Source organism: Bremia lactucae, linkage group LG6, assembly GCF_004359215.1.
Source record: "Bremia lactucae strain SF5 linkage group LG6, whole genome shotgun sequence".
Taxonomy (NCBI): Eukaryota; Oomycota; class Peronosporomycetes; order Peronosporales; family Peronosporaceae; genus Bremia; species Bremia lactucae.
The window spans coordinates 2,549,503-2,569,378 of NC_090615.1; the positions used below are offsets into that span (position 1 = coordinate 2,549,503).

At 45.8% G+C, this 19,876-nt stretch overlaps 8 protein-coding genes across 8 annotated transcripts; 4 read left to right on the plus strand and 4 right to left on the minus strand.

The window, feature by feature from the left end:
- Positions 1-756: 756 nt before the first annotated feature.
- On the minus strand, positions 757-2,591 carry CCR75_005661 (uncharacterized protein). Its single transcript, XM_067963738.1, has 4 exons — positions 2,554-2,591; positions 2,062-2,443; positions 1,715-1,981; positions 757-1,641 (listed from the first exon to the last, which is right to left on the minus strand). The coding sequence occupies exons 1-4, from the start codon at positions 2,577-2,579 to the stop codon at positions 1,237-1,239; spliced, it is 1,080 nt and encodes a 359-aa protein (XP_067818065.1). The 5' UTR covers positions 2,580-2,591; the 3' UTR covers positions 757-1,236.
- Positions 2,592-2,594: 3 nt separating this feature from the next.
- Positions 2,595-4,260, plus strand: CCR75_005662 (uncharacterized protein; the record flags this gene model as incomplete). Its single annotated transcript, XM_067963739.1, has 3 exons — positions 2,595-3,863; positions 3,927-4,043; positions 4,117-4,260. Exons 1-3 carry the CDS (start codon positions 3,840-3,842, stop codon positions 4,258-4,260), a joined length of 285 nt encoding a protein of 94 aa, XP_067818066.1. The 5' UTR covers positions 2,595-3,839.
- Positions 4,261-4,291: 31 nt separating this feature from the next.
- Positions 4,292-6,652, plus strand: CCR75_005663 (uncharacterized protein; the record flags this gene model as incomplete). Its single annotated transcript, XM_067963740.1, has 1 exon — positions 4,292-6,652. One exon carries the CDS (start codon positions 4,292-4,294, stop codon positions 6,650-6,652), a length of 2,361 nt encoding a protein of 786 aa, XP_067818067.1.
- Positions 6,653-6,732: 80 nt separating this feature from the next.
- Positions 6,733-6,978, plus strand: CCR75_005664 (uncharacterized protein; the record flags this gene model as incomplete). Its single annotated transcript, XM_067963741.1, has 1 exon — positions 6,733-6,978. One exon carries the CDS (start codon positions 6,733-6,735, stop codon positions 6,976-6,978), a length of 246 nt encoding a protein of 81 aa, XP_067818060.1.
- A 328-nt stretch (positions 6,979-7,306) lies between these two features.
- On the minus strand, positions 7,307-8,160 carry CCR75_005665 (uncharacterized protein; the record flags this gene model as incomplete). Its single annotated transcript, XM_067963742.1, has 3 exons — positions 7,307-7,504; positions 7,576-7,974; positions 8,035-8,160. The coding sequence occupies 3 exons, from the start codon at positions 8,158-8,160 to the stop codon at positions 7,307-7,309; spliced, it is 723 nt and encodes a 240-aa protein (XP_067818061.1).
- A 6,802-nt stretch (positions 8,161-14,962) lies between these two features.
- Positions 14,963-17,128, minus strand: CCR75_005666 (uncharacterized protein; the record flags this gene model as incomplete). Its single annotated transcript, XM_067963743.1, has 6 exons — positions 14,963-15,389; positions 15,444-15,479; positions 15,554-16,385; positions 16,463-16,596; positions 16,654-16,911; positions 16,988-17,128. 6 exons carry the CDS (start codon positions 17,126-17,128, stop codon positions 15,324-15,326), a joined length of 1,467 nt encoding a protein of 488 aa, XP_067818062.1. The 3' UTR covers positions 14,963-15,323.
- Positions 17,129-17,295: 167 nt separating this feature from the next.
- CCR75_005667 (uncharacterized protein) lies at positions 17,296-17,826 on the plus strand (the record flags this gene model as incomplete). Its single annotated transcript, XM_067963744.1, has 1 exon — positions 17,296-17,826. One exon carries the CDS (start codon positions 17,296-17,298, stop codon positions 17,824-17,826), a length of 531 nt encoding a protein of 176 aa, XP_067818063.1.
- A 321-nt stretch (positions 17,827-18,147) lies between these two features.
- On the minus strand, positions 18,148-19,576 carry CCR75_005668 (uncharacterized protein). Its single transcript, XM_067963745.1, has 2 exons — positions 18,461-19,576; positions 18,148-18,404 (listed from the first exon to the last, which is right to left on the minus strand). Exons 1-2 carry the CDS (start codon positions 19,523-19,525, stop codon positions 18,327-18,329), a joined length of 1,143 nt encoding a protein of 380 aa, XP_067818058.1. The 5' UTR covers positions 19,526-19,576; the 3' UTR covers positions 18,148-18,326.
- Positions 19,577-19,876: the final 300 nt, after the last annotated feature.

The window sequence follows — 19,876 nt, forward strand, 5'->3', positions numbered from 1 at the left end:
AGACCATGCCCATCTGGATAACGACCTACTATCTCAGGTGGAAGGTAAGAGTCAGTTCCACATATAGTCTTCGTGCGACCCGCTCGAGTTTCCATTCGCTTAGCAAGGCCCATGTCTGCTAACTTAATGTGACCTTCGCCGTCTAATAACACGTTTTCAGGCTTAATATCACGGTGTATGATGCACATGTTATGCATGTACTCAAGCGCTAGCAGTAACTCGGCAGCATAAAAACGTACAGCCTCTTCGCAAAAATTGCCTCCATTGTTTTGCATGTGTAGAAAGAGATCGCCACCTTGCATAAACTTGGAAATAAGAAAAACCGAGCGACCTCGTGCGAGCGCATAATCCAATTCCATTATAAATGGATGATTCCCGACCCACTCCATAACAGCCCGTTCGCCAAATACCACTTTTGACTTTACCTGGCCAAGCTTCATCTCTTTAATGGCATATAACTGCCGGTCTGCGTCATTTAATGCCAGGATCACACGGCCATAATGTCCACGTCCTAGCAACTTTAATGTTGTAAAATTCTTAAGCGAAAGCACACGATGTTGCACCGCCACTGCTTTTGACGCAAAACTACTTCGATCCTTTTCCGTGTCAGCCGCAAAGTAAAGGGCTCCTTTACCCGTCTCGGGCTTGATGCAAAGCACGTAGCCTGCCGAGTCGCCGTTTATAAGCTTGATTTTACATTTTCGTAGATTCAAATACTTCGACGAATTTTGTTGTTCACACTGACCCGAGTCTCCTGCATCTTCTGGTTTGGTCGCCCGGAAATAAACCAAAAATGTCGACTTTATCATACAACAGTATTTAACGGAGCTCCACACAGGAAGCAGCTGTCGCCGTTTGCGAAATAAGTTAATGAAGGATGATGGAAGCGAATTGATGAACCGCTTGGATTTATCAGTCAGCACGGAGTCTTTGCGCTGAAAAAGCAGCACCATAATTGTTGGACAAACTCGAGTTTTGTGAAACCAGAATCAATTAAATGGTAAGGTCACGCACAAATTCATGGGACGAGGAAAATAGATGGCCCTATTAAATGTCAACGCTTAAGCGTTTCAAGAGCACCACTACACCTAAAACATAATTGCTTCACGAGACGACAGATTTCCAATGCAAGTCGAAATGGGTGGAACCGGAACAAAGGCGAAGGATAACAGAAGAAATTTAAGATGCTTTTAAAAATAAAACTCCAGTCGACGCGACCGATTTCTAAATCTTTAGCTACTGGTCCTCCTTCTTTTCCTCTCCCTCATCCTTCTTCTCGTCTTTTTTTGTCATTTGCGCCATCGCTGCGAGAATTTTCGGATCGTTTGGGTCCACACCAGGTAGCCCTGACAATAAAGAGTTGACAAACTTTGGGTCCATGAACGGCAAAGTAGAATCTCGTGCCGGCGGGGGCGAAGAAGAGCTCGGTGAAAGAGATGCCGCCGCAACTGCAGGCACTGGATTCTGTGTAAATTGCATGTGATTCGCGGGAATCTCCGTGGTCAGTTTGGCTAGCCCCATACTTTGTTCCGGGGCAAGAGAAGTTGTCGATGCAGTAGCAGAAGCAGCTTCTGCTTCAGCCGCACGCTTCTGGGCAGCTTCCTGCCGAGCTCGCTCTTCTTCCATTGACACACGAAGAGCCTAAGTTTAAAGCAGAATGCCAGAAACGCATTAGTGACATCTCGCCAGTATAAAATATGGAGCCAATTCGTACGAGGGCCAATTCTGGATCCATACTGGGATCCACACCACCGTACTCGGCAAAGGATTCGTTTCCGCCACCGCCACTGCTGGCAACTGCGTCAGCAGCACCATCGTCTCCGTGAAGAACAGGCGAAGAAACCAGCACATCCGAGGGAAGTACGCCTGCCGGCACTGTCACCAAGTGGCTATTGTTGTTGCTGCTGGCGGCATCGACGAATGCCTGCAACTTGGCTGAATTGGCGTCCAGATCTCCCATGCTTACCACATCCAGGGCAATCTGCATACGATGGAAGAAAAAAATGTAAATTTATCCAAATCAGTTTTGTAGCCCTTAAATCATCAGTTAATCACACTCACGTTGTTCTTCTTTAGAAGCTTGCCGATCTTAGTGAGCTGCTTCTCGTCCTCTCCAATTGGTGAGCCAATGAAAACTACGACGCGCTGTCCTCCAGTCTTGTTGCGTCTGTGTTTGAGTGCCAATTGCGCAACTTGAATGGAATTGGACAATTGCGTAGAGCCACCAATTTTAATGCGATGAATAGCGCTAAGCAGGGAACCCATGTTGTCCGTCGGCGATGCAAGCACCTGAACACTTTTACCGGCCATAGCTAGCACACCAACGGTACTTTCTGGGTTTGCCTGCGTCTTGGTACCGCAGAGTAGATTGGCAGCGTCGTGTTGCGCCTCTAGGCGCGAGGGAATGTAATCTCCATTGCGCATCCACTCGGAGTTATCCAAGCTGAACAAATGGTCGCAAATTAATTATGACAGTGGATAACATTAGTTGCGCGTTTGCGAAAGTGATTCAAAGGGACTGCACACAGGTGCGATCATAGACTATGAACGAACCATATCATGGTCGATTCAAGCGGCATCGTGACCTTTTCGGGGGCGTCTTGCTCGACAGAGAAGAAGATTTATGTTTATGTAGTTAAAATAAAAAGGTAACTACATTAGACTAAAAATGCAGTGCTTAAAAGTAGCCAATTTTTGCGGAGCATGGCGCAGTCAGACAAGACTAGGAGACACTGGCGCGTGTTGCGGAATGCGCTCCTGCAATCAAAGACCAATGAATCGTTAGATTTGGCCCATTCAGCAGAGCCCACCGCATCGTCTATCGCCGCCAGTTTCTTTCCTTTATACCCAGCGACTCCAGTAGAAGTGCCGATGAGCATACCTGCGCAAAAACATTTTGCATGGATGGCTTACGACTTGTCGGCAGCAATGAATGAGAAGACAGAGGGAAAGAAATTAGTAATGGTGCATGAAAAGCGCAGAGGTGTGAACTTTGTATCGACTGCGGAGCTGCTAAGCCATAAATTAAATCAGGGCGTAGACAACACGGGCAACATCCGCACGTGGCCGTCCGAGCATGTGCTACTGTCTTATGTAATCTCAAACGACATATGCTCGAAAGTACAGAGAGAATCGACGAAGAATTTGCCTGTTGCGTGCTGCGAACTGGGAAGCGGCATGGCAGGCCTGGTCAGCTTGGGGCTACTGGCTTGTGCACCTGTAGACTTTGAGCGCGTAGCGATAACGGATGGCAACATCTTCTCGGTGGAAAATCTGCAGTTATGTTTAGAGGAAAACAAGATGCAGAAAGCTTGGTCTCCTCGTACAAAGCACACAGTAATTACGGCGGAGCTATTGCGCTGGGACCGCAACGCCACAATGCGCGCGGATCTGCTATACCAATTTGACCTCGTATTTGCTAGCGACTGTTTATTTTTCGAGAAATTTCATGAAGATCTCGCCCAAACGATCAAACTTTTACTACGGCGCGGCTCAGGACGCTGTCTCCTCATGCAGCCAAGCCGCAACGGCTCTTTAGAACGCTTCAGCGTCATCGCTAAGCGACGTGGCTTTTTAATTCACCAATCTCGAGATTACGACACTCAAATACTCTGTAAACACAAAGAATACCAGAGAATGCACCCGGATTACGATCCTGACGTGCACTTCCCCGTCCTGCTCACGCTGATGTTACCTTAGTGTGAATCGAGAACTTGTATCTATTTTAACTAAAACTTCAAAACTAAGTCCGCCTTAAGTTCACCACGTTTTTTAGTGATCCGGCGCTTGTTCAACTTTCTTAACTGATCTCGCGTCCGGTGCAGTCGTGATCGAGTTTAATGGCGCGTTCTTCACCTGCTAGTGTGCGTAGATCTAATTTTGATTGTCATTATCTCTTCTATGGGCTCATAGTGCAAAAGTTGCAGAACGAGATGGGCAATGTGCGCGTGTACTGCCGCGCGCGACCACAGAATGCCAAGGAGCTTGCAATGGCTTCGTCTCAGCACTGTGTGTTAACTGAGAATGAGAGGATTGAAGTCAAGGTGTGGATACCTACCACTGTGTAACGATGCTCCAAAAATTATGGTACTGACGGGATGTTTGTGACTTTTGCAGTCTAGTGACGGAAGTGTGCAAAAATTTACATTTGACCGAGTATTCGGCGAGGATAATGACCAAAAATCAGTTTTTGAGAATGTGGCGTTGCCTGTTGTTCAAGGTATGCTGGCAATCGAAGAACTGAGCTCATTGATTGTATAAATATTGGTCCTGCTTCTGCTTGATAGATATTATGGCTGGGTACAATGCAACCATCTTTGCCTACGGCCAGACATCGTCAGGTAAGACATACACGATGGAAGGAGCCAATATCGATCATTCCGAGCTACAAGGAATTATACCGCGCACAGCCACAGAGATCTTCAACAATGTCATGAATGCCGATGAAAACATGGAGTTTATCGTGAAAGTAAGCTACATTGAAATTTATATGGAACGGATTCGAGACCTGTTAGACCCATACAAGTCGAAAGTTAATTTGCAAGTTCGAGAGGACGCGCAGCGCGGTATTTTTGTCGAGGGAATGACAGAAATGTGTGTAACCAGTGCCATGGAGCTCCTAGCGGCAATGCGAGCAGGGGCAGCTAATCGTGCGGTAGCTGCGACGGGAATGAATGAAGGAAGTTCCCGTAGTCACAGTGTATTTATGGTGACTCTATTTCAGCGCAACCTTGAGAACCAAGCCACCAAGGCTGGTAAATTATATTTAGTGGATCTTGCTGGTTCTGAAATGGTCCGAAAGACTGGAGCAACAGGTCGACAACTTGAAGAAGCTAAAACAATAAATAAGTCACTGTCTGCTCTGGGAATGGTCATTAACGCACTTACAGACTCGAATGTCTCTCACGTGCCTTACCGAGACAGCAAATTGACACGAGTACTGCAGGAATCGCTTGGTGGGAACTCGCGCACAAATCTTATCATTAATGTCTCTCCAAGCAGCTTTAACGCGTCAGAGACAATTTCGACTTTGCGTTTTGGGATGCGTGCAAAGTCCATCCAGAACAAAGCAGTGGTGAATGAGCAACGCAGTGTCGCCGAGTATGAAGCACTCCTTGCTGCGGCTGAGAAGGAGGTTGCCAAGCAGCAGACGTATATAATTGCTTTAGAAGCCCGCCTTGCAGAGACTGGAGTGTCTGGCGAAAAAGTGATTGTGGCTAGTGCCTTAAAAAACATAATCATCGATGATGCCAAGGAGAACGAAATGGCAAGAACAATGGGTGACGCAATCGATTTTGATCTTGGAATGTCAAAAATTTCAGCCTCAAAATCCCCTTCGTCACCTTCGGTTCGGGCAGGTCGAGCTCTTGAAGAGCTCCAAGGAAAAGTTATCCGGCTCGAAGAAGAGCTGGCTGAAGAAAAGCAGGAGTCAATGCGGCGTGGTGAAGAGATCTGCTTGCTCACAGCTAGGCTGGGCGAGCAAATACAAGCAATGGAGACACAGCGCGTACTGTCTGAGGAACTACAGCGATCAAAGGATCTGCAGGAGACTTCGTTACGAGAAACAGTTCGCCAGCGCGAAACACTATGTGCAGAAATGCAGACAGACTTTGATCGACTAAACTTTGACCACAAGGAGCTGATAATTCACTCGGAGACGATTCAACAAGAGTACAATGTGCTGTTACAAGAAACATCTGCTCAAACAAATCCTGGCGGCGGCAAATTGGCACCTTCCACCGAAAAAATTGCCCAGGAAGACCATCACTCAAATGTCAATAAAGCTCGAGGCAGTCCGAATGAAAGTGATGCAGGAGGCCAGGAACAGAAGTTAGAAAACGAACTCACAAATGAGGGCACAGAAGGCGAGTCGCGACAGTATTTTGATCTAAAGGTCAAGTACATGACCCTTAAAGCAGAGTTTATACAATATGAGACGGAATACCTTGCGCTGAAGCAAGTGACGGATCATGAAAAGCTTCGATTACAAAAAGACATTGAACGCCAGAAAGCGCGTATCCTTGATCTTGAAACTCAAACTGGTCGTGCCAGAGCTTCAGCCGTCGAAGGCGGCTCGACTCCGTTTTCTCCGACGAACTCGAGTGGCATGACTGTACGTGAGCGACAGCATATGCGATCCATTCAGCAAAAATTAGAGCAGCTTGTTGCTGTTCACCGGCTATTGCTGCGCAAGTACGCATCGCTGGAGCTTGAGCTGTCAGAGGCCAAGAAGAAATTGGTGCTGCGCGATGAGCGCATCAAGCAAGTGGAGGCGAACAATCGCATCATTGCTGGAAACATGCGGGCACAAGCCGAGAAGCACGTCGAAGAGCTCACACATCTTCGCGACCAGATTGCCGACTTTCGTGATGCTCAGCGGTCGCATTTGGAGACACAGCTAAATCACACGAATGCTGCCCTTGTTGCTTCAATGGGGAATCCAGACATTGGAGTGATCAAGACTCTACGTGGCGGCTCAATCTATAATGGGGATGGCATCATTCGGCCAATTCGAGGTGGTGGACGACGCAAGACTCGAGATAGTGAGGCAGCCTTTGGCACCGCTGGAGTATTGGAGGAATTTGGAGATTCTGCCGATTCAAACGTATCAACCTCAGGCTTTTTGAATCGCTTGTTTGGCAAATCGAATTAATTACCATACACGCTTTTTTTACTTTCTTCGATATCGTCTATTGCAGGTGCACCATCAAAATCGTCTTTTAAAGCTGAGGCATGGCGTCCGTGTACGACGAAGTGGAAGTTGAGGACATGGAGTTTGACGTCGAAGATATGATATTTTATTACCCTTGTCCCTGTGGTGACCTCTTTTCAATCGAGCTGGAGGAGCTACTCGCGGGCGAAGACATTGCAATGTGTCCGAGTTGCTCACTGACCATTCGCGTTATATATGAGACGAGAAAACTACGAAGTTTCAATAAGAATGTTAGTGGTGAAAAGGTTAAGGATGTTGTTCGGTAATAAGCAAAAATTACAATGGAATATTCATGAGAAGCATTGCTGCGAAGTATTTTTTCCATTTAATTCCTTAACCATAACAGGGACCTTTTAAGTCATTTCTTCACGCTACGTTTTCTAGAAAATGAAGTTTACTTGTAGGAGACAGACGATTTCTCCTCATTGGGCTCATCTACCTCCTCCAGGCTTTCACAAACCTTTTGCTTTTTTTTTCTTAGTAGCGTACTTGGCCTCCAAGCTTCCCAGCAGTGATTCAAAGTCATGCTTTCTACCACGTATGTACACACACAGTCAGTATGTCCTAAAATTAAAAAAAAACAGAGAAGGAGCTTCACCTTTCGAAACAAAGCACTGAATCCTCATCGCGCTGCTGCTGGTTACCACGTATCGCATTATAAAGCTCTTCAGCCTCACAGGCTTCCTTCTTACGCCTTTTAATTCCATGCCTTTTAATTACTGAAGTCGTTTTTCTATTTTTCATTTTAGTCTGCTTTTCTACATACTCGCGCCACTTTGGAAATTTTTTGACCTGGGCTCAAAACATTTAAATTTGAGTCATGTGTTCACACGCCAGCTATGCATGAGATATATTATGCCTACCTTATTTTCCTTGATAGCCACATGTATCATTTCAGCGAAGCGCTCTTCATCGTCCTCAGTAGATAACATGATCGAATGCATGACATGCTTAAATTCACCCTCGTACTTAGTGTACGCGGCAAGTACATCACATTTCTCTTCGCTTGAGAATCGGTACTCATTCTCAAACTTTAGAATTTTCTCTTTTGATACCTTGGGAAATACACATGCAAAGTACTGTGTCCACATCTGATAGGAAGTAGACTTGTAGTCAAGGTCATTTGAATCAATGATGCCTGAGTCATCGTACGCTGCGCGCGAGCATTTATCACTTAGTATTGAGTGTATAGCACACAAGGCCTGAAATTTGGCTGTTGCTTTAGTACGAGTTGCTTCATTGCCATGCTGCTTGTCTGGGTGCTAAAGCGTACAAAGGTAAAGTCAATTTGAGATCCAGTGGCAAGTTAAGTGAGCACGCACGTATTTAAGTGCAAGCTTGTGGTACGCTCGCTTAATCTCCTTGGAAGTGGCAGTGCGCTTCACGCACAATACACCATATAGATCGCAGTCATATCCGAATTCAGCGTGGATAAGCGCAGCCGCCATTGTTCGTAATATTTTTTTCGTCTCGTTACTTTTGCCTAACAGAGCACTATGGTTTTAATTTTGCACGCAAAATAATCTTTTCAATTCAATACAAAAGCATCGATATCTACAAAACCTGTGATATTTAATTCGCGCGATCGATCATATTTTTCAAGAAGAAAAATTATTTTAGTCTCGAGTCTTCGCCGTTTAAATTGAGGACAAAAGCCTTGAGCCACACTGCCTCTCAAGAAGCTGCTTCTGTGTGAGCAGAGCCGAGAAATTGTCAAGAGGTCTCTGTTAACCTTAAATTGGTCCTGGCGTCGCCTCACTTACGCGACTGGCACACCCATTCCAATAATACTTAGTGGCCGAGACAAATTCTCAAGTAATTGAGTCCTCGATAGCGCTTCAATCATGGCACAAAATCCGCATTCGTTCGCTCAGACTCTTGCACCTGCTCTCTTGATGGCAAAGTATCGTACGCTCGGATATGTCTTGCATTGTCTTTATCGTCAAACATCTCAGTCTCGCTGCGAAATTCGGCTGACCTGTCAGGAGCTTGGTACTGTTGGAAGAGTTTCACTTTGGTATCGCGACCCACTACAACATGGCCCATTGATAGTTGCTCAAATCGATACGCTTTTTCGTGCTCCGAATACCAAGAAAACGTTACACACTTGCTTTTGAATATAATTTCGAGCTCTTCTTCTTCGGGACGTGTACGTACGCATGGAAGCCTAACACCTTCGTATGTGCGAGTATTGGCTTCTTCTTCGTCCGTTCCTCGTAAGCCCTCTTATGCGAGCCATGAGAGCGAGTGATAACCGGTCGTGAAGTAAATATGTTGTAATCACTGCTTTGCCCAGATATCGCATCGCCAAACTAGCATTTTAATCATGAACCGTGCCATTCGACAACTGTGTGATTCATCCTTCCGGCAACTCCATTCAGCTCTATGAAGATGAATACGTCTGGACAATGCCACGATCAGCGCAGGAATCAGCGAGCTTGGCTGACTTGTACACGCCGCCGTTGTCACTCCACGCACCTTCACGCACCTGTCCGTCATGTACTGCCCAAACTTACAAACTTGCTGAAGACCTCAGACTTATTGCGCGTAAGATACACCGCGCAGTACCGAGTCTTGTCATCGACGGAAGTATCAAAATACTCCATTCCGCCGCACATCTCTATGGACGACTTCCAGCAGAGATGCTGAGGGATCTGTTAAAAGATACTGAAACTTGACACGGAATTTGCTTGCCTAACTCACAGCCATCATAAAGCTTCCACTACTTGACTGGCCCAATATTGACTCTGGTTGCAAGTTATTTTTCGTACAATAGCTTCCAGTTTGTCATCATAACCGATGTGTCCAAGTCGGAGATGCCAAAGTAACGACTTCGAAATAGCCGAATTTTGAGGCTCAGAAGCCACGCTCAGTGGATTCGACTGTTACCAAAGTTATGCTTAGTTGTAACAGGCCCTTTCCAGCGTGAGGGTCGATTGTCTAGACATCGCCTTTGAGCTGGACTGGTGCTCATTTTCATGGGCAGCAACCAAGCCGGGCACATCAATACGTAGGGTATCGGGGGTAGAATTTTGTTCTAAAATAGCTGATACAATAGTTTTAAACGCGATTACCTGAACTATCGATCGGTTCCCATGAGAACTCTTCGGGTAACCTTTCCATTGGACGAAGATCTGATACCTTTGCCTCACGGAGCGGTGGGCAAGCAACCTTCCAACGAGAAAGCGTTGATTTCCACCCGCATCTATTAGTGCAGGTGGCGCTCGGTAGGAGTGGCAATCTCGCTCACCTACTCGCGGCTGCCTACCTTCGTCCGTTCAGTCACAGGCGTTTAGCGCTGCTGAACGACGTATTGCGGATCTCGAGGATTAAGTCTCGCGACTGACTTCGGATCTTTGTGATGTCCGAGCGAAGGCTCGTCAGGGTTTTGAACGCCTGAAGACTCGCTTGGACCTTTTTGAGAGGATAATGCTGAGAGATCCGCGCTACTCGCGTGATGTCCCTCGCTCTCCCAGTCCTGTTCGTGGTGGGAGAAAGATAGTTGCTTGTTTGCGGCTGCGGTAGAACTGGAATTAATAACAAGAAACATTCGTTCTGAGTGTTAATTAGAAAGCCATTACTTGTTAGCCAACAATGCGACGCGCATTGTAGCACAAGTGGAAGCAAATAGTATCATTGGCGGTGGCGAACAGCCCAGGGCCCATTTTGGAAATTTGTCTTCAAGAGACCAAAGTCACCGACCGCCACCACCTTGACACCTTCCGCTTCCACCTCGAGTCGATGTTCGCGCACTTCGGATTTTCTAAAGTTTAAAATAAAAAACAGTCTATCTCCGCTTTCATGATGTCGGCATCACGTCACACCACAATGTGGAGTAGATTAGCTAATGAAACGCGTAGTGAAATTTCACTACACGTTAAAATATTTACAGTACGATGATGGTTTCGTCGCCCAAATCCGTCATTTCAAATCGTTGGCTGAGTGCTTGCTTCGTTTCTTGAAGCTGCATCAATCGGCATCACGGCTTTTATGACTTTTTGGAACGCATTTAGAAGTCGGTCGGCTAAAGCCTGCGCCGGCCACCCATCTATATAGGTGGGGCCACCAAAATTCCTCTGGCTCTCAAAATAATGTCTTTTCACGGCCCAGATGCCTATTAGATGGCGCATCATGGAGCTCGTAAAGGATAATCAGCTTGAGATCTTGAGATCTGTGTCATGAGGCACATAGATTCTTAAGGGATCACAAGGTGACAGCCGATGGCATAATAGGCCATCGTGTAGCTAAAGCGATTTAACTTACTTTCAGGTGCGACGGAAGGGTTACCTTTCGTCCACCAAAAGTGATCCAACAGCAGACGACAATGGTCGTCCTGACTGTAGCTCTCTTTTATTTTAGAGGCTAATGAGCTCGTCACGTGGTATGCCTTCATGGCTGCCAGCGTTGACGGCTGAAATTGTGCTTTAGCAAATAGACACACTTTACTGGTGTCGTACCTCGAAGTCTGGTCTGCGCGATAAAGCTTCAGCCAAGACATTCGACTTTTTTCCGGCTTGTATTCAACGTTGAAATTAAACTCAGAGAAGAATGTAAGCCTGTCTTGCCATTCTAGGCGAAAGGTGCGGTGAGTTTATTGCGGTCCGCAGTGATGCGTGATCCGTATAAACCAAAAATGGTTCGGTGCACAATTGGTGCACACGAAACTTGACAAGAGTATATTTTATCGAAAGTAGTTATTTGTCATGCACAGATTAATTCAGATCCGCGGCTCTTAAAAGCCGGGACTGATAAGAGATGACGCGGTCAACGCCGTCGTCCAATTGCAAGATTATTTGCATCGCAGACGACGCTAAAGAGCTTATCCGCGTCTGGCAATGCCAATACCGGTGCCTTTACAAAAGATTGCTTCACTGATGTGAACGCACCATCTTGTTCTTTTAACCAAACCCATTCTGCGTCCTTTCTAAGAAAGTCAGATAATGGATTTGTTTTCTCAGCATAATTTTCGCTATATTTACGCAAGTAATTAGCGAGCCCTAGGAATTGGTGCAAATCCTTCACGTGGCGTTGGCCATTCCTTTACCGATTTTACCTTGTCTGGGTCTGCTCGTACCCAATGTGTATCTGGGATGCAGCCTAGCACAAAGATCTCGGGAACCCCTATGAAAGCATCTAAATGACGCTTGTGCTGTATCTCGGGGACCCTTATGAAAGCGTCTAAATGACGCTTGTACTCTATTGCGCTCAGCATCCTCGGCCCTACTATGCACGAATACATCGTCAAAGTAATGAGGCACGTAGGCACGGTGCTGATGCATCACGTGAGCCACCACTCGGTTGAATGTCGCTGGTGCGTTTTTCAGACCTTGGGGCATCACAAGCTCCCAAAGCATACCGCTTGGGGTGCTTACAGCTGTTTTGGCTACATCGGACTCTTTTATGAGTACCTGATAGTAGCCATCCTTCAAATCCAACGCGGAAAAGATGGTTAACTTTCCCATGGAGTTCAACAAGACATCTGTCCGCGGGATTGGCGTTTGCGCCGGTATGGTCGCCGAATTCAGCTTATTGTAAGCATGAACCACGCGCCATCCACCTGTGGCTTTACGCACACAAAAGGTCGGGCTGCAGTGAGGCGATTTGCTCTCACGCACATGTCCCGCCTTGGCTCGCTTGTCGAAGAACTCATCGATATAATCGACTTGTTCTTTCGGCAACGGCCATTGCCTGGTCACACAATACTTGGTGCCAGGTTCGAGGTCTATCTCGTGCCCGATGCCCCTATCTGCTGGTAGGCGGCTCGGCACTTCTTCTGGGAACACATCGCGATGTTTCCACAGAACCTCAGAGAACGGAGTGTTTCTCAAGGCATCCCAGCCTTGAGCAGCGAACCGCTTCTTTTTGTCCGTTGCTAGGACAATCTTGTCCATGGTGGACGACGAGCAACAGTCCACCAAGTTCTCTTCTGGAACTGGTGCGACTATTTCGTGGATCTTTCAATCCTTTAATTCGGCAAGGAACAGATCCCACGACATCTCCGGGAGATTTACTATCTTCTCCGCAGATTTAAAGACTTGTCGGAGCACCTCAACTAGGATTGCCTCCGCAATTTCGTCTTTCACGGCCTCGAACACCTCGTTCGGAGGCCCTTCCTCGTTAATAGGAACTGATCCATAGGTCAGTCTCCAACGGTCACTCGTTGAGACGTGCCTTTGATCGTCCTAATATGTCGAATACTTGTTCTTCGAGTAACCACGACCTTTGACTGGGAAGCGGGTGCCGTTGACCTCCTGGCTAACGCACCCCTTTCAACCGCACCAGGCTCTATGGACTGTGCCGACTTATGCGACGCATGACTTCCTTTCAGCCCGCCGTCTACCGCCACAGGCTCTCGGCTCTGTGCAGGACTATGCGACACATGGCTACTTGTCATCGTCCTTTTCACTTCCCCAGTCTCCACGGGCTGGGTAGGAATTGGTGACGTTTGACATCCCGTCAATGCACCCTCAACTGTGCTCGACACGACATCGGTTGCATACGCCTCTCGCAGGAGCACATCCTTTCTGGTGTCCTGCGGAGAGCTTGCAACTGTGCGTGCACGCCAGTCTATCGATTTTTGGTGTCTTGCAAACCATGGCATGCCTAGGATGAGGTCAAATGGATTCTCCATACCTAGCACTGTGAACTTTTCTTTACAAGAGAAGTCACTAAAGCTGAAGGCGAGTTCTACCTGAACTCCGTCAGACTTAACGAGCGCGCCGTCGCTAAGCAACTAGTCGCCTCTTCTCGCTTGCCATCCCGGCAAAGCGACTCAAGCATCACAAAATCTTGTAAAACTCGCGGCTCTAAGAAAGAGCCGCGAGTTTTACAAGATTTTGTGATGCACTCGAATACACTAGGAGAGTCAACACCTGATCATGGCCTCGTACTTGAGCGATATAGACCGGCAGGATTTAGACCCGAAATTTCGAGACCTCAGAGACTATGTATGCTACTTATTTGTTCGACAACTCTGAACTTAGGGGTAGCTTCAGAGTCTGCGTCAGCAGGGCATCCCGCCCCTACTGCGCTCCTGAATTTCCCGACCCCTCAGTGGTCGATGCAGAATTCATGCGTCTTGCACACTGGTTCTTGCCATCGCTCTTGGAAAGGGAGTCTGTTGCTGGGCATGTTTGCCCCAGCAGAGACCCTCGCATAGCAGATTGCCATCATATGGCCGCGCTTGCCGCATTTATAGCAGACAACGTCTGCATTGCCCAGCTTCATAGGAGTGGCATCTGACCTCTCGGCCGACAGCTTATGCCAAGCTATCGCCGAAACACTGTTGTAGAATTGCACTTCAACTAAGCAATTTGGATTGCCTCTTCCATCGTCGACGGAACCTTTCTAAAAAGGGCCTGTCGCGAAGGGCCATGCCATAGTCTGTTCATTAACGTGGGCACCTTAATGTGCTCCGGAATCGGACCTACGGTAACGGACGCTGACAGCGAGCGCATATCTTGCAGATAGTCTTGCAGAGATCGCTTCGCCTGCCGCGCCCCAAAGAAGCGCGCCTGAAGCAACACTTCGTTGTTCGGCGGCTGGTACATGGCGCGAATCTTTTCTTTAAAGATCGCCCATTAAGGGAACGCTTTTCTGTCCGCCATAAGCGCCGAGTAAGCCCAATCTGAGGCCTTACTGCGCAGATGCGACATGGCGTGCGACACCATCCGGCTGTCGTCCTCGATGAGCTGGCCGACACCGCATTGCTGCACGGCTAAAAGCCAGTGGACAATCTTGTGCGCTGCAATTCCATCGAACTTGGGTGGGTCGATCCGAATGGGCCTCGGCTGATGCGGCCGGGAAGAGAGCATCTCAACAGGCCCCTAAAGTATGCGGGTGTAAATTGATGGTTATTTGTTTTTTACCTGAATCTGAACTTGAACATTTTAGTTTCGCCTGCTTGAGATTTATAAGAAAACTCAGGCTTATAGAATTAAGTTCGCCAGGATTGTACAAAAAACCTAGCTTTTTTATGGTCGGTTTTATCTTTAAAAACATTTCAAGTTGTGGCTCAATAGATATAGACCATTATTTATAGTTGTTCTGCAGTCCAGTCAGCGCTGGATGCGCGCAAAGAGAAAGACAGATAAGACTTTATTACATGTTTTGTTATATTATATAATTAAGTTAGTAAAAATAAGATAGAAACAGAAGAACTTTATCATATTTAATACAGTTTTCTTTTAACCCTCTTTGAAGCAAGTGTTTTACAGTTTCCTCTGCACGTACTAGTGTACATGAAGTGACGTAAGGCACCACTTGCACTGAGGCAGTGCGAAGTGGATTCGTACTGAAGCAGTACAAGTCGGCAGTGCCCCGTTACACTTCTTACATAAAAGGCAAGTCGTTACTGAATTGGCCGTGCTAAGTTTTTTTTTATGTTTGACGACAGCAATGATTCATTTGTGTCGCTGGAAATTGTTGTATATTACCGTTATAATAGTTGAGGAAAATTTGTCTCGATAGCTTTCATTACCGAAGAGTTGGAAGCGGCATATTCACCGAAGGCGGAGATATTAATCTTCGTTTTAGCTTTCCTTGCAATGACCTTATCGATGACGACTAAGTCGAATGACGTCAAGACCAAAATTTGCGATCGTTTTCTCAATCAGTCAATACTTTTTCTCGTAATCTTAGATGATTTCCTTCTGCGTGAGTCAATTGTTGTGTAGTCCTGACACACGGTAATTAATGAAGAATACAAATGAGCATGTAATGTTTGTCTTACATCGGCGGACGGCTCTCTACCGGAACGAAATTGGTCCTGTAGCAACCCAAAAGTTTTAATAAAATTGCCGAGTAGACATCGACATGAGTGCAAAATAATGATAAGCTTACATCGATGTGCTTCTTGAATTTAAGCTTTGCCGTCATCCAAGACTTGTTATGATTCGTATCATCGTCGTCATTGTCGTCGCCTAAGATTTGACCGTGATAGCTTTCCTTTTCTACTTTGATCTCGTTAGCATTTTCTTTAGAAAAAGCGTTTGCACTGTTAACGTCAAATAGCGCGGCCTGAAACTTTTTCAGCTTCGACAGTGTATCTTGCTCTCGTGCCGTGCGATTACTGACTCGTTTTCGCTGTAAGTAATTTTGCCGTTTTTGTTGGAATGGCGTGAGCATGTCCTGAGAAGCTCGATTTTTTTCCAGCTGTTTCGCTTCTTCGCCCAATAGCAACGGGACAGCTTTTTTAGATTTACGCAGCTCATCGCGTAGTCTTCTATACTCAATTTGTTCATTAATCGTGCGGTTAAAGTCAGTATCGAGAGTCTCCGGTTTCGTCAATTGCGGTAGTAATTTGGCACAATCGATTTGTTTGTCAGCTGGCTCAACATCTTTGCTCGCTGCGGATGCAGCAGCCACGGCTGCTTTTAAATATAATCGTGCTTGGTTTCTAAGCTCCTCTTTCTTAGCCTCACGACCTGATGAATTGATCCGCTGCAAAACCTTCGCGTCCACTTTAGACTTCAATATGCGATCATCGAGTAAGTCGTGACTACTTATCATCGTCTTGGCTTTTTTCGATTTAGATTTTCGATCGGTTTCTTCGCGATATGCCTCCTCTTCATCGCCAAATGAAAGCAATTTCAAGTCCTTTATCGCCTTGCGCTCGCGTTTCTTTTTTCTTGAAGCGTCTTCCACACTTGATGATGCTTTAAGGTTTACAGTTCTTTTCCAGCATCGGCAAGAAACAAAACAGACTGAGGAGGCTTTCAAACAAACGCAATTTAATACTGCTCGTCTCACCTCGGTATGATGTCCTCAAATGGATTCCAAAGCACTTCAGCACTTAAAAGCTTCGGTGGATTAATAGGGCGATCAAGTGCATCCGTATCTAGATCGCTAACACTCAGCAAGTTGAATATTGTATTTCCTGCAATCTAATTCTGAAATGTCATGGCAGGAATGACAAGATTTTCTTAAAAATACGAAATTACCTTGCCAAATATTGTATACTTTTTGTTCAAAAATTCGCAAGCGTCCAAGGTAAAAAAAAATTGCGAGTGATTAGTGTTGGCTTTGTTTTCATTTGCCATCGCCAGAAGTCCACGATGGCTAAATTTGAGCCTCGAGTGGAATTCATCGGCAAAAGCGCCTCCATAAATACTTTTTCCGCCACAGCCAGTTCCCGTGGGATCACCGCCTTGAACCAAGAAGCCTGCAATAAGCCGATGAAAAATGGTCTGATTGTAGTACTGACAAATACCATAAAAGTTATAAAGGGTCGCTTCGAACGAGTCGATTATATATAATGTGTAGCGAAGTGCATACCCCCTCCAAACAAAGCTGCAAGAAGTTGCGACATGCTTTAGGCGCCTGCTGTGGCCATAGCTCCACGTCTAAGTCCCCGAAACTGGTTAGAAGCAGCACCTTTCCCTCAGTGTTAGGCTCGGTGATATAGATAGAGGACATGTGCAAATGCGAAGGAAAATTATGTTGCACACAAATAAAACGAATAGGCAGGTGCCGGTATATGTGTAATCAAAAAAAATACCTTTTCTAATTTATATTTAAAAATCAATTCAGATAACATCAATTCATCTACTGAAGATAGGAATGTGTATCACTCCGTTGCACTCATGACGAAAAAATTGTCGAGTTCGGATCATCGCTGGGTGCGGCACATTGTCCGTGCAGAGGACTGCGAGCAGCGTCTAGACCGCTGGCTACGAAATCTCTATCCAGGACTAACGCAAAGTTTCCTGCAGGCGCTACTGCGCAAGCGCAAGATCCGATTGGAGCATACAACCGAATCGAGTTCACAAGCGACGCCAGCCAACTCGTTTTTGACCGAGGGCTCTATTGTGGCCATTGATGCCCAAATTCATATATCACAGTTGCAGCCTCTAATTGGTCAAAAATTAAAATTGAACAACACTCCATTCACAGCACGTGGCAAGACAAGACTACAACAGCTCCAGCAGCGTATAGTGTACAAGGACGCGCAGTTTTTGGTGCTTAATAAGCCACACGGATTAGCCATGCAAGATGGTTCGAATGTAGCCGAGTTATTAGCGCAGTATTTGCCGTGGATAGCAAAATATTTATTAAGTGGCCTTCACGGCACTGACACAATTTCTTCCGTCGATTTTATTCAATTCTTCATCTAATTTAATCTAAGCGCTATAATGTAGCATTGTAACCATGTAGCAAATTGTAACCTTAAGATAGTGTCCTTTAAAACTTGGCATCACATTCCGTGCAGAATAATTACAGGCCACGTCTATTAATTAATGCACAATTCCAAATATCAGATTAAAGGTCACACAGAGCTTGAGGAATCCAAAAGCTGACTTTCTTTTTCATGAGACGAAGCAAAAGTGTAGCCTTAGGTGCAACATGACAAGAGGCTCTTAGCCAGATATCACACCATATTTTGTCGCCTTTTTGGATCTCCGCTACAGAAACTGGGTGGAAAAACGTAAGTCCCTTCTTTTAATGCATAGTTGTTGTTATTTCATTCTTTTAGCAAAAAGTTGGAATTTATTAATCGACAGAGGTAATTCCTTTTTGAGCATGCCGTATGTGATGTCTAAATAACGCATCTATTTAGACAAGACTTTTTAAATACATAACGGCTCGTAAAGAGGCAGTTACTCTTGCAGATGAGCTATGATATGCCTTCAAGCTCTAGGCCGATAGGCAAATGGTCACTGCCAACTACACTTTGCCGGATAAATGACGAGCGCTGCAAAACTAAATAAGTCAACGATCATCTTGCAAAGATCAAACTTAAAGGCGTACCACATTTGCCAACAATGCTTCTGAGACTAAAAAATAGTCGAGACGCCATCCCTTGTTTTTCGCTCGCATGTTGTTGCGGTATCCAAAATACGAGTACTCCACCTTGTCTGGATGTAAATTTCTAAACGTGTCGACAAATCCGTTCTCAAGAATTTTGCCGAAGCTTTCTCTTTCCTCATCTGTAAATCCAGCACTCTTGTGATTGCCTTTGGGATTATGAATGTCAATCTCTTGATACGCAACATTGAGGTCTCCGCACCAAATTACTGGCTTAGTCTTCTCCATCTCTGACAACTCCCGCAGCATGGCCTTGTCCCACTGGTTAGTCCGGTAATTCAAGCGCTCCAGCTTCCCTCCTGCATTGGGAACGTATGTATGAACGAGCCAAAAGTTAGCGAACTCCAAAGCCAAAAACCGTCCTTCCTGGTCCTTGCCGCCGTTACTAGAATTGCTTACTCCTTTGGCCTCATGACTCCCCACAACAATTTCATCTTTAACACTCAAAGGCTTGGTTTTGCTGAAGATGGCCGTACTTGCGTATCCTTTTTTAATAGCGCATGACCAATACTGATATTCGTACTGCGGCAGAAAGTTTTCAATTTTCTGGAGCTCATCGCGGCAAATTTTGGTCTCGCTAAGGCAGAAAATATCAGGATCCTCTTGTGCCACGTAGGCACGGATGTGCAAACTTTTGTCTCGTTTAAGGATAGCGCGTAGACCATTTACATTCCAGGCAATTATTTTTGTGTCGATATTAGGTAGGCGCTTCGAGACGTTCTCAAAAAGTGGGAACGAGTCGATGCTTTGTTGGAATTCAGGGGTAATAGGCGCTGCTGCCAGTGGATGAGGACGTTTATCTTTCTTAAACTCAGAAAAGAGAATTCCCCATGCACTCTCGCTGTCTGAGGTGGACAGCTTAAGTTTTTTTAGTCCGGTTTGGGATTTGGTAGATACCTCCTCAGAAGTAGTAGCAGAAGAGGCGAAGAACTTACGCTTGCTGCTTTTCAGCGAAGCGGCGACGGTCTTCTCAGTTATAGCCTTGAGTCGCGTGCTTTGACGAGGCATGACGACACCGGACGATACGCGAAACCTTTAATTATATATCATTCACGAGTTTTACATGCAGGCTAATTTTTGTAAAGCAGATTTTAAATCTTTTGTAATTTAAGGACTCGCCATTGAAACTATCTATTTTTTTCACCTCAAATTTCACTATCGTACCAAGACAGCAACATCACTGAAGCCTTGAAAGCCTTTAAATCGTGTGGATGTTGCACTAAAATAGTTATAGCTGTTGTAAATGAGCTTTTTTCGGTTGTCTAACATTAGCGGATACGATAATCTATCGGTGAGTCATATTTATTTACTGCCAAGACTATTTTTTGAGATGGTTAAAATATACTGACTTTTACCGAG

Excerpts from the sequence above, each read along its gene's own strand:
- CCR75_005661 (XM_067963738.1), bottom strand. The coding sequence starts at position 2,579 with ATGCCGCTTGAATCGACCATGATATG. Across the intron at positions 2,444-2,553 it reads CTTGAATCGACCATGATATG|CTTGGATAACTCCGAGTGGA; the intron begins GTTCGTTCATAG and ends CCATTTGTTCAG. Across the intron at positions 1,982-2,061 it reads AGCTTCTAAAGAAGAACAAC|ATTGCCCTGGATGTGGTAAG; the intron begins GTGAGTGTGATT and ends CATCGTATGCAG.
- CCR75_005668 (XM_067963745.1), bottom strand. The coding sequence starts at position 19,525 with ATGCCTCGTCAAAGCACGCGACTCAAGGCTATAACTGAGAAGACCGTC. Across the intron at positions 18,405-18,460 it reads AAGCATTGTTGGCAAATGTG|CGCTCGTCATTTATCCGGCA; the intron begins GTACGCCTTTAA and ends TTAGTTTTGCAG.